The sequence below is a fragment of the Balaenoptera acutorostrata genome, chromosome X, assembly GCF_949987535.1.
Source record: "Balaenoptera acutorostrata chromosome X, mBalAcu1.1, whole genome shotgun sequence".
Lineage (NCBI taxonomy): Eukaryota > Metazoa > Chordata > Mammalia > Artiodactyla > Balaenopteridae > Balaenoptera > Balaenoptera acutorostrata.
The window spans coordinates 105,167,211-105,179,796 of NC_080085.1; the positions used below are offsets into that span (position 1 = coordinate 105,167,211).

General features: G+C 36.8%; 1 protein-coding gene across 2 annotated transcripts in view; it reads right to left on the reverse strand.

Moving 5' to 3' along the window:
- Window positions 1-1,715: 1,715 nt before the first annotated feature.
- The window catches only part of LAMP2 (lysosomal associated membrane protein 2), a 34,386-nt gene continuing 23,515 nt past the window's right edge, over window positions 1,716-12,586 (reverse strand). Inside the window, exons 7-9 of one of the 2 annotated variants that reach the window (XM_007178607.2) lie at window positions 12,243-12,306; window positions 11,667-11,831; window positions 1,716-2,242 (exon numbers count right to left, since the gene is read on the reverse strand). In XM_007178607.2, coding sequence (XP_007178669.1) covers window positions 2,103-2,242; window positions 11,667-11,831; window positions 12,243-12,306 — 369 coding nt within the window. In that variant the 3' untranslated portion in view covers window positions 1,716-2,102. Of the gene's footprint in view, window positions 2,243-6,894; window positions 9,316-11,666; window positions 11,832-12,242; window positions 12,307-12,586 lie in introns of those variants that run through there. The other variant, XM_007178608.3, reaches the window with a different exon arrangement.

Below are 12,586 nucleotides of genomic sequence, written 5' to 3' on the forward strand. Positions count from 1 at the left end.
GAGTCCAATGGACATTGTAGTCCACTCCACTGGACCACCAGGAAGGCGGTGTGCACATGCAATGTAGATTCTGAACTCTGGACTGAGACAGAACTGAGTTTGAATCTTGATTCCTTCAATTACTAGCTAAAGGACCTTGGTCAAGTAATTTAAACTGGGCCTCACTTTCCTCATCTGTAAAAGGGGGATAAGAATACCTATATTATAAGGTATCTGAGAATTAAATGATATTTCTAAAGTATATGATACACATCAGGAGGTCAACAAGTGTTCATTCCCTTCTCTTTTCCTCCCATGTTTGTGATCCCATCCAAGGAGGTTTAGGCTTTGAAGTAGCAAACAGAGGTCAAAATAGAAGCCACTGAAAAAGCCAATATTCAGTACTTTTAAAAATACTTAAGCAAACAAAGTTGGTATCATGTGTCATTTATTGAAATTAGTACAGAAACTCAAAGTGCCCAGTTCTGATCTCACAGTTTCAAGTTTAAACTAGTCTTACTATTGAGTGACTAGACTTCATTGGGACAATTTTTAATCAAAACGCTAATAATGGTTTTGTTGCCTGCTAGATATGTAACCTCAGTGAAGTCACTCCTCTTTCTGAAAAAATTATGGGGTTATAGTAAGGAATCTTCAAGGTCCTTTCCAGTATAAGTCTAATGCAATTAACAAAATGTGATACTTGGTGTGATTTATGATTGAATAATAACTTGCATTTTTCCTCTAATTTTATCTTTTCTTCCTCTTGCACTTTTGTCATTCATAAAAAAATGCTGCTGAGGTTCTGAGTATACAGAACAGATTTTAGTAATGACATTAGCTTTTATTAAAAAGATTTACTATATTTTACTGAAAGCCTTCAGAGACTGATAGCTGGGTACCAAAATGCTGTAATCAGTGAATTACAAAAATTCTGAACAAGCCAATATATACACAGAATGAATTAATAAAATAATCACTTCCATGTGAAATTCTCGAGTCTACTGATTAAGCTTCCTTCTTATTTATTTGTCTATACATTCAATATCTGTGCTGCACTTCTAACATGGAGCGTGCTTCAACAGGGGCTGATTATCTAGCTCATTTTCATGCCAACAGCTTCTGTCTACACCCCATCTATGCTCTGCCCCACAGGGGCCGTCTTGGAAAAGGCAGGAGCCGAGTTGCTGCTTTGCTTCGCTGCCTCCCTTCTGAGATTGCTGCTGCTTACAGCTCGTAAGTACCAGTCTGATGACAACACTAAATAGATTTTAATGCTCTAGAGACCAACAAGATGAGGTAGAGAAACACAACACAATCTCTCCTAATTAGTTCATAGAATATTTCTATCTTGCAATGCTAATCAGGCATCCAAGGAAGAGAAAAACATTTTAAAAAAGGCAAGTGGTTAAATATGCTTGAATCCTTTCCGTCTATTATTGCTGAAAAAGAAAGTTTTTTGAAAACTCTAATTCTGAAGCCAGTTGAAGCTCTGTTGTAGCCTCTTGGGTCTGTTTTATACCTGGGGAAAAGTCACAAGCCAAAGATACTGACTTCATCTTCAAAGAAAGTCACATAACCTAAAAAATGCTGATGGTCCTGAGGACATTCAACTGAAAACCAAGTTTAAGCATCTGATGGGCATTTATGCCACATCAACATTTATTTAATGAACTATATGCAAAGGCACTGTGATGAGCTTAAATCAGGATAATTCTTATACACTGAAACAGAACACCGGTAGTGAAACAATATTTATTAATTCCATTAGGAGACAACTACATATTTTATCTTCATAATGGCCATGTTAATAAGTTTAAGGCATCTTGGGTTAGAATCAAAATTTGGCCAAGGCTTCTTAAGATAGACCTTAAAACACCACACACCGATGTTCTTTTCAACAAGTTTGTCTTCAGGACCAGTAAACACAACATTTTTTTAAAAATTTTATGCTGTTCTATTAACAGTTTTTTTAAATAAAGAATTATCTCAAAATGCTGGGACTGATTTAAGAAGTAAAGTTTCAATATATCAATCTTAAAGAACAAAGTATTTCAAAACTGAAAGGGAAGAAAATCTTGTTATGTGCATGTATTTTTATATAATCAATCAGACTGCAGGTTCTAAAATTGCTCATATCCAGCATGATGGCGCTTGAGACCAATAAAGTAAGCCAGCAACACTAGAATAAGCACTCCTGCCAAGGCTGCTCCCACCGCTATGGGCACAAGGAAGTTGTCGTCATCTGCACTGCAGTCTTGAGCTAGATGTGGAGAAAGGACAATTGAGAACAGAAACAGTGACAAAATTTCAGATCTGTACATTTTAAGTTAAAATGACAGTACTTCCCAACACACATATTTGTTTTTTACACCAAGGCAACAAGTCATTGGAATTCATTAGCAGCAAATGAGATGTTCCACAAAAGTGATTTTCCAAATAACCAAATCATATACTTTTAAGTACCAAAAAAAATGCAGTCATTTTGGATGAAAAGATATATAAAATGATCACATACTTCACAGATTTTTCAAATGGAAGCTAATGGATAAATATAATTAGCCTTTCCTTGATGATCAGGCTGTGAGCTTTCAGAGGCAAATTGTTATGATGTTGAAGAAGCACAGTACCTGGAACACTGCAGATTGGGAAGTATTAATGAAATGAACCAAATGAACAACTATACATAGCAGATGTAAGAACTCAATGCATAGGAATATGGGGCCATTTAGTAGTAAGAAAAGGTATAAACTGGCCCTGATTGCATAACTGTTTGCCTCAAGATTTCAGTCTGGTGTAGGAGTCAGATAAGAAAATCAGCGGTTATAATTTCACAATGTGCTGTAATAGGGGCAGGGAATACACAGTGTCATCGAAATATTTCAGAGGCACACTCAACTCAGCCTTGTTACACAAGACAGTTTGAAAGAGGTGACACCAGAGCTGAATTTTTAAGAATGAGTAGGAATTAACCACGCAGGTAATGGGTGAAGGGCGTTCCAGGTATAGAAAGCAGCACAGACAAAACTATGGAGGGTAAGAAAACACAGCACTTCGGGTGAAATGCAAGCAGGTTGGCATAGCTAGAACAATGGATTAAGAGGTACTCTTGGAAAAGAGGTAGAAAAGGGTACTAGGATCAGCTCACAAAGGCACCGTATGCTCTAGGTAGTTTGGCCTTATACTGATGGCCCCCCCAAAAAAAAATTGCTGCAGAATTTTAAGCAGGATATTTGTTTCAGAAGTTATGGCAGATGGAAGACTGGAGGTATTAAGTTAGGAAGCAACTCTACTGCTAGAAGCCAGATGACCAATAATATGGTCCTGAACTCGGATAATGAAGTGCAGATGCAGAAGGGATGGACTAGAGATCCAATTAGAACACAGAATTGACCAAACAGATGTAGGAGGAGACAATATTGTAGAATGGCTTCCAATCCCATGATTATGTAGACACCGGTGCCATTCATTGTGATAGGGAATACAGGGGGAATATATGCATTTCAGTTTTATTTGTAGTTATTTTTGTGTGGGTTTTTTTAAATTTAATTTTTAAAATCTGCGTGTCGGGGGAGGGTGGAGAGGGATATGTGGAAGAGGGAGACATTCCGTTTTAGATCTGCTGAGTTTAAGATACCTATGTCCTAACCAAGTGGTTGACGTGATAGTTCAAACCAGGGACAAAGATATTTCTCAGCAAGGGCAGATAGAGTAATAAGAGGATCAGAGACAAAACCCTTGGGAACACCAATATTTGAAGAATAAAGGAGCAGGAAAAAGTAGGAAAGGCAGGTAGAAAATGGTGCCACAGAAGCCAAGGAAGGAAAGTTTCAATTATCATGGGAGAACAGTGTAAAATATTAGAGATGCCTGAGAAATGTCCACTGGATGTAGCAATACGGAGGGTGGGGGCTAGGAGTCAAACTGTTGCAGGTTTAGGAGTGAATGGGAAGTGATTGACTGGTTAGGAGATCAAGAACTTGGGATGCGGAACACACAGTACTCGTTATGAGACATTTAGAAGAAAGGTAGGTAGTTAGAAGGGGGACACAGGGTCAAGAAAGGATACCTTCAGGGTGGAAGAGACTTGTGGTTACAGGATGAGGGAAAGAGCCATGAGCATTTTACAGGTTGAAGACGCTGGTACAAAGTCTCCTGGGAGGAAGGGGAAATGGGATTCCAGAAGCACTGACCAGAAGAAAACCTACTGAGACTGGAGAAGAAAGGGATAGTGCAGATGGAGATATGTTTGCAGAGAGAGGAGGTGGCTGGCGTGTTGAACCACCGCTTCTATTTTCCATTTCCTTGCCTCTTATTGCCCTAGTTCTCCTCCTAGCTTGCAATTTACCAGGGATTGATAAATCAGATAATTAAGCTTATTAGAACTGTGCCGAAAATAAAAATGAATAGCTGCAAGGCACATCTGATTGTGTTTGCATGTAAGAAATGTGCCAGCCTTTTGCTAGTCTCTGGGGCAATAACTGGGAACAAGATGCAATCCTAGAGTTTATGGACTTTATGACATCAATTTTGGCTGCCAGTTCAATGATCTTTTTCACTTGCTTCTTGGTTTTGTTAAAAATCCAGATAGCTGAGGTTGCCAGATGTGACTTGTGAATATATGGTTTTAAGAGCACCCAGTTAGCTCCTCCCCTTCAATTTCCCAAATTACCACCCAGCATATAAACTATTAGGTGACATGACCATAAAGTATTATGTCTTGGATTTAATGTAACTTGGTTTTTAAAAAATTCATTAGATTAATTTCTTATTCTGGCAACGAATTCATAGTCCTCTTTCCCAAATTGGGTATTTGACCTAGTACTGAAACGACTTTCATAAATACTGCCAATAAGGCTTTCTTAAGGCTTTCATGCAAGACAAATATTCCCAGAGTAGATCAAAAAGGCAATTCTGCTAATACAAAGATCTTTCTAGATGCTGTCATTTACTTAAAATGCTCTCAGTTAGTATGTGAAGTATTAATTTATAATAATTATTGATTTTTATGAATTCGGCCTTTAAAAATTCTTTAGGTAATGGAAAGAAATTTTGGTAAAACAGTAATTTTTATAAAATCACATCCAAGAAAAGAAAACCTCATTCTATAAGTCATTTTGACCTGATCTATTTGCCTAATGTACACTTGAGACCTTTCTGGGGAAAGGAAAAGTGTATTTGTGGAAGAGTTTAATAGTCACGGAAGCAATGAAGATTTTTAAAGATAAAGTGTCGGGGCTTCCCTGGTGGCGCAGTGGTTGAGAATCTGCCTGCCAATGCAGGGGACACGGGTTCGAGCCCTGGTCTGGGAAGATCCCACATGCCACGGAGCAACTAAGCCCGTGAGCCACGACTACTGAGCCTGCGCGTCTGGAGCCTGTGCCCCGCAACGGGAGGGGCCGCGATAGTGAAAGGCCCGCGCACCGCGATGAAGAGCGGTCCCCGCGCCACGATGAAGAGTGGCCCCCACTTGCCGCAGCTAGAGAAAGCCCTCGCACGAACCGAAGACCCAGCACAGCCAAAAATAAAATAAATAAATAAATAAAAATTAAAATTAAAAAAAAAAATGCTTTAAAAAAAAAAAAAAGATAAAGTGTCATTGACCATTGAAATCTCAGTGGAAAGGTTCATGTACATTTTTAAAATGCTGTTAATCTTCAATTTTCTGTTAGTTCAGAAATTTTTCAAATACAGTTTTCAGTGTGAGGGCTGAAAAGCTGAGATGTACATTTATAATAAAATATAAAACAAACACCTCTTCAAAACCAATGTGTCAAAAATTCTCTTTGGAAGAATCAGCATTTAGAAGCACATCCTTATGCGACATCTTATTTATTATATACCTTTTAGATCTATAGTCAAACTGTTTGAAATATATTACATGAATCTGAAAAGATACTTGAAGCTACTCTATACTAGTTTCAAAAATAAGATATGGTAATTATTGATGCAGAAAGTTATGTACCAGGGTAGAAGATCAGGAGATAGGTAGGAGAGAGATGAGCCCAAGACAATGTAACATTATCTACCTAAATAAACAGAGATAAAAGTCTATAATCCTAAAAATATGAGTCTCATAATAATCCCTCCTAAAAAAACGCAAGAAACTTCAGATGGTGTGTTTTACACTGTATGTAAATATGTTCTTGATGCCTAACAAGTAGCTTCTTATCAGGTTCCTTCTAAAAATACTCAAATGTATATTTTTCTTCATTGAAATGAAAAACTATCACTCAAAGAAATAAGAGTAACAGGACTTAACAGCCCTCAGTCCCCAGATGAAAAAACGAGAGAGACCCCAGCTGAGTAGCTTGACCAAAGTCACATGGTAGCTAGTAGAGCTGGGAGCTCTGATGACTAACTGGCAGTCACGTGGCTTAACTGGGTAATCCAGAGGAAAGCGACTAGCCAGGCTGCTAAATTTTTGTGTGTGATATACTAAGGTGGACTGGGAAGCTATCTGGAAATTGGAAGGTTCAAGCATTTTAACGTGATCTGAGAGAAAGATTACACACAATCCTATTTTGGCTCAGATCAATAGGTCAGTTTGTGTGGCTGAAATGTACAGATACTAAATATCAGCCTCAATTTAGGACCTGAGAAAAGTGTACAGAGATATTCTGTTGCTTTTACTATGAAATAAATATTCTAGATCACTGGTTTCCTAATTGCCTAAACATTAGAGACACACACACACACAGTCTCATCCCAGACCTGATTCTTACTCTATAGCCACCCCAACATCAGTAGGGACCTATGTATGGGACCACTCTTCCAGACAGTAATACACAGAACATTCTGGAAATAATTAATTCTACTTCTGAGCATTTCTTAAGTTTTTCCTTTTGGAAGAAATTGCCATTATGTAGTATACAAAATCTAGACTTTAGCCAACGGGAAAGAAATGTGAGCAAATTTCCTTAAGAAATAAAAGAATCTTTATTGTTTGTTTTAGAAGCAATATGTTGAGCAAATGGACAGGCAAATATCTGAAGAGAAATACCATACATCAACTAGTGGTTTAAACATCTGAGGAAAAAACATGGAAAGTATTTACATGGACCAGTTTCTCTATACAAATGCTAACCCATGAAAAACACCCAGAAACCAAATAGAGTGTTAGATCATCAAGGTGTAAATCTGTTAAAGCAAAACTACAAAAGGTACAAAGAACACATGGCTATAGGAAATGATAGTGTAAATAACAGCATATAAACTGGCCCATGTAAAATACAAAAATATTCAATTAAGTCAGATTTTCTATAAAACAGTACTAATTAGAGGTATCTTAATATAAATCAGATATATAATCTAAAGGTAGAAACTTTTAGAAACATTAACAGCCATTAAGCCAGTGTGCCACCCACTTGTGCTTCCAACTTTTATTTTTTAAAAAAGCTGCTTTGTTTTGACTCATGAGAAATATCTAAGGCTCACATTCTTGCAAGCATTATCCATTCTTACAACGTTAACAATCTTACACTAAAACACTATTTAAATAAAAAATATTTTTAAAAAATCAGATTTATATTTAGCCTTTAAAAAGTGCCTTAAGCTGGCAATGCAGCTCAATGTAGCTTTTAGAGAGGGGCTTAGTCAGGAATCTTATTCTGAGCCAGTAAGATTTTTCAGGCTACTCTAAACAGAGAGCAAATTTAAGTGGGAGAAAATATTTATCATGCCAATATAACTCGAAAGGTAGTTATAGACATACACATGCTAACATGCAATTGCCTCTGTGTGTGTGTCACTAGACTACCAAATTTATTCAACGCAAACAACATTTTGTAACCCATATATCTCATTTTCTAGTGAATAGGAGGCACACATAATCTCCCATCCCCCAAAACACGGAACCTGCCATATATTGCTGCATGTTAACAATTTTTTAATATTTGCTCAGCCATCTCAATACCAAAAAAAAAAAAAAGAAAGAAAGACCTAGAAGCAGCAAGAAATACTTGATGTGCTAACTATCAAGCAGAAATGTTTTGCTTTCTCATATAAACATTAGGTGGTGCAGGTTAAATGGACAATTGGTGCATCTCCCCAGAGCACAGAACTCAACACAAAGTACATGAATTAATGATGATGCTACCATAATGAACAATAATAATGTAAGTTTTGATTAGCAGAGAACTATTTAAATGTGAAAGCCACATTAGTAAATGTTGTAGCAATCAACACAAGCTGGAAACAAAGAACAGCTTTTTCATGAACAAAGAGAAGGCCAAGACTTTTGGGTTAGGTGCAAGTTCTTTATCTAGGTTCTAGGACATACTGGCATTTCTTCTTTAAGGAAAAGAAAAGAAGAGAATAAAACAAACCATCACCAACAAGGATACTAGAAAGCTAAAGGAAAATCTACATTAATTTTAGCACTGCATGTAGAAGCCAATTTACGGGTACAAAGGACTAACACCCCAAATTGGCACTGCCTAGCAATTATCTCTAAAACATCTAGAAAATGGATTGAAATGCCCAGTTGGAATAGTCTTGTGTCTTACAATTTAAAAGACGGAAATATCCAGTTTTTTTCTTAAAAAGATTAAACAATAAGAGTAACACCTATTCTAAAATTTTTAAAGCTTTTGTATCTTTTGTCACTACAGCCACATTAAAAACAAATGTATTCAAAAGGCATTAGAAAAGCATGCATTGCTAAGAACATAATAATACTAGACCCTGTTCAAATCTATTGGCATATCTCTCATAGTCAAATACACAGCAATGCCAAAGCAGCTAAGTTAACCTGCAAACAAAATCACCAAAAAATGCAAAGGAGCAAGTACAAATCCACCGTAGAATGTGTTGTCTCAATTCGACTACATGTGGAGGTGCGGTTAACCCTTTCCTAAGCTGTATATTTCTAGTCAGAATGTTTAAAGTGAGAACAATGCAATACTAATTCAAGACAATAAAATAGAATCTATAATCCACGTGATTTTGCACATGTTTTTTGCTGTAGAAATAACTTTTAAATTCTTTAGTTGGGAAAACCAAAATCATGTGACTAATTTATAGTTTAGAGTTTTAGGGGTATTTTTATCTATTTAAGTTCGAAATCCTCTGTACCACTTGTTGTTAAGATTAGAACTGCAACTATATATACCTTAAATCGAACAGTATTGCATGTTGGATCTTGGATCTTGTACTTGCTTTATTGTTTTGTAACAGAGTCACATGTGGATTAGTGTTACAGAGTCTGATATCCAGCATAACTTTTTCTTCTGCCAATTAGGTAAGCAATCACTATAACGATAATCAAGCCTGAAAGACCAGCACCAACTATAATTGGTATTAGAATGGTGTCATCATCCAGCGAACACTCTTGGGCTGTAGGTGAGAAAAAGTGTGTAACAAATAATGAGTATAATAAAAAAAATGATGTCCAAAAGCAAAAGAGGTTGATTCAAAATTCAGAAATGCTCTTATAAGATCAACTTTAAGTAATTAAGACAGGTATATTTTAATGATAAAGCTACATAAAATTATGGAGTGTCCTAGAATTAAAATCCTAAACCTTATTTGTCCTTTCATTCATGTATGTGTGTATATATAGATATATATGAATATATACTCATTTATATCTATGAGTAAAACACATACATGTGTCTATATATTTCATTGTTTATATTCCAAGTGCTTTCCAAAATAGGAGTATTACTTTATCAGAAATGAAGAGAGCTAATCTAGCCAGATAGCTACATAGCAGGATTAGACTCTTAGTGGTAGAGTGAATGTCTTCTGGGAAACTCGGAGCAGATCAGGAAGGTTTAACTGTGGGATCAGAACAGCCATGCTGGCTCTGGAATCCTTTAGAGCAAAGATCGGGCAAACTATAGCCCGTGAGCCAAATCTGGCCCAAGGGCTAAAAATGCCTTTTGAACATTTCTAAATGATTGGAAAAAAAAAAAAAGAAGATGATTTTGTGACTCATGAGAATTATATGAAATTCAAGTTCCACTATCCACAAGTAAAGCTTTATTGGAACACAGCCTCACTCATTTGTTTATTGCCTGTGGCTGTTTTCATGCTATAACAGCAGAGCTGAATAGTTGTGATAGAGACCACATGGCCTCCAAACCTAACACTTACTGTCTGAGCCTTTACAGAAAAAGTTTGCAGATTCCCGACTTCAAGTATATGCTTTTAGCGGCTGCAAAAGTCAAGAAACTGGGACCTCTTACTAATTTGAGTGTGTTTACCACGTTTATCAATCTGGTCAGGGCTGGCAGCCCACAGGGGCTATTTTCCCCATTTCTAGAGAGTAGTCTGATCCAGTAAAATCCAATCAACACTCTTACCTTACTGAAAGTCTATTTCCTCCTCCTAAACAGTGAAGTATTACCCATGTGTTGTATTTATAGGTACCCACAGTCAAGAACCTAGCTCCACAAATAGATTATGCATTCATTATCAGTACTAAATGTTGTATACTCCTTTGGGTGACATTTTTAATTCTACGTACATAAAAACCAAAGTTTCAAATTAGATAACAAACACAGCTCATGTCTATTACAGCTGACTAGATAAACAGGCTTGAGCGAATTTTACACTGCAAATGATTTTAAGTTCTAAACACAAATCTGGACCTAAAATTAAGGTAATAATGTAGGGGAGCTCGATAAAGACTCAAAAGTAAAACTATTAAAGGATCAAAATAATTGAAGTACGTAAGCAAAACTGACAAAGGGGAAAATGAATTCTTGAAAGTATTTTTAAATTGTAATTAACCCTTCTAATCACAAGAATGGTAGGGTAAAGAGCCCAATTTATTCTGGCCTAACCAAGTCAGGCTAGGTGTTCAGCACTACTGCAAAACTGCTGAGCAGCTCGCAGCACATTCACTTTAAACACAGCTTCCACATTTCCTTCTAAACCATAGAATTAATTGTTAAAAAGGATGTGGATGACTGGGATGGCTCTGCTGGGCAGAACTGTGATCCACAAACCATCAATTTTAAATAATTGGTTTTAAAGGACGAGCCAATTAAGGAATTTTATGTACTTTTTCCTCTTCAAGCAAATTTTAATCTTGTAATGCCAAATGCATATTTCATATTCATATAAACACACTGTAATAAGCCCTTCACAAAGCTTTCACTAAAAATCTGATAAATACCACCATTAGCCCTGAGTAGACCTTCAAAAAGCTTCATTCACACTGGCACATGCTTTTAAAACTCTCCAGATCTTTCTGGCTGGCCAAAACATAGGTCATGATATCTGAGGCTTTTCCTACTGCAATCTTTTGTCTTAACAAAATGAGACCAAACTGCTTTCATTCTGGTATGAAAATGTTTCCAGCGAGAAGATGGCCCCAAGAAGGCGGAGGCAAGATGCTCAAAAACTGCTGCTCCCAAGTGCCACCCTTCCCACAAACTACAACCCATGGAGAAATGTCTACACCTTCAGTAAAGCTCACTTAAAGCTCCTATCAGTTCTAGCTTTAAGAACTTTGTTGCAAATGGTTTTGAGATCACAAAACAAATCTAATTTGAGCAAAATGATGAGCTAAATATAGTTACACAACTTGCCCAAGGCTATGAGAACTCTACAACAGAGTCGAGAGGTGAATTCATATTCCTCTATTTCAGTGCTTAAATTCCCATGACTCAAAGGAAAAGCCACCCAGCAGTCAACCTAAGAACATAAATTATTAATAAAACTTGCTTGATTCTTACCTGTAGAATACTTTCCTTCCATCACATTGAAAGGCTGAACCCTTAGATCAAAGGTATTTATCTGAAATGCTCCAGACACTGAAACAGTCTGCTCTTTGTTGCACATATAAGAACTTCCCAGGGGGGCATCCCAGTAGCTGAGATTGTTATTTGCAATGCTAAAAACTTTAAGGGAAAAAAAAACATGTTAGTAACTTCTTATCCCATCAACAACAACAACAAAAAAAATGGGACAGTCCTCAGGATTTTTCTGTGAAATATGGGGGCTTAGGGTACAGGGTCTGCCCACAAAAAGCCATTCTTAAGATCACTAGGTTCCGTATCTCTCTATAGATGTTTCTACAGTCTAAAACTCAGTCACATTCTTAACTATTATCTACCATGCTTTGAAAATATGGGATACTGCAAAAGGTAGAACACTCTAGTTCTAAGTTACTAAATTATGGTCAAAGTACAATTTTGACATAGAATCTTCTGGTCCATTAAATAAGGCACTATTTGGTAACAAGATAATTACGGTTTCTATTCTTTCAGTGTAACCCATACTCTTTTCCCCGAGGCCAATGTTTTGCTTACCAGAGCCATTAACCAAATACATGCTGACATTCACCTCCTTTAGATAGAATCGGTTTTCATTTTTCTGTGTGAAAAAGAGCTTCCAGTTAATCAATGCATCACAACTGTCTACAGGTACAGTTAATGTCTACAGAAAGAAAGTAATCTAATACTATTACCCAGAAGATAAAACCACGGATTAGACTTGGACCAGTAGAATAAACTGCAACTAAGTAAAGGGACTCAAAATGTAACAGAAACCCCTTCCCTCTTCATTTTGTTTCCAACTTTTGGACCAGAGGTGTGCTCATATGGTTCTTAGACACTCAGCAATTCACTCCCTCCATTCCATTCCTTCTGTCACT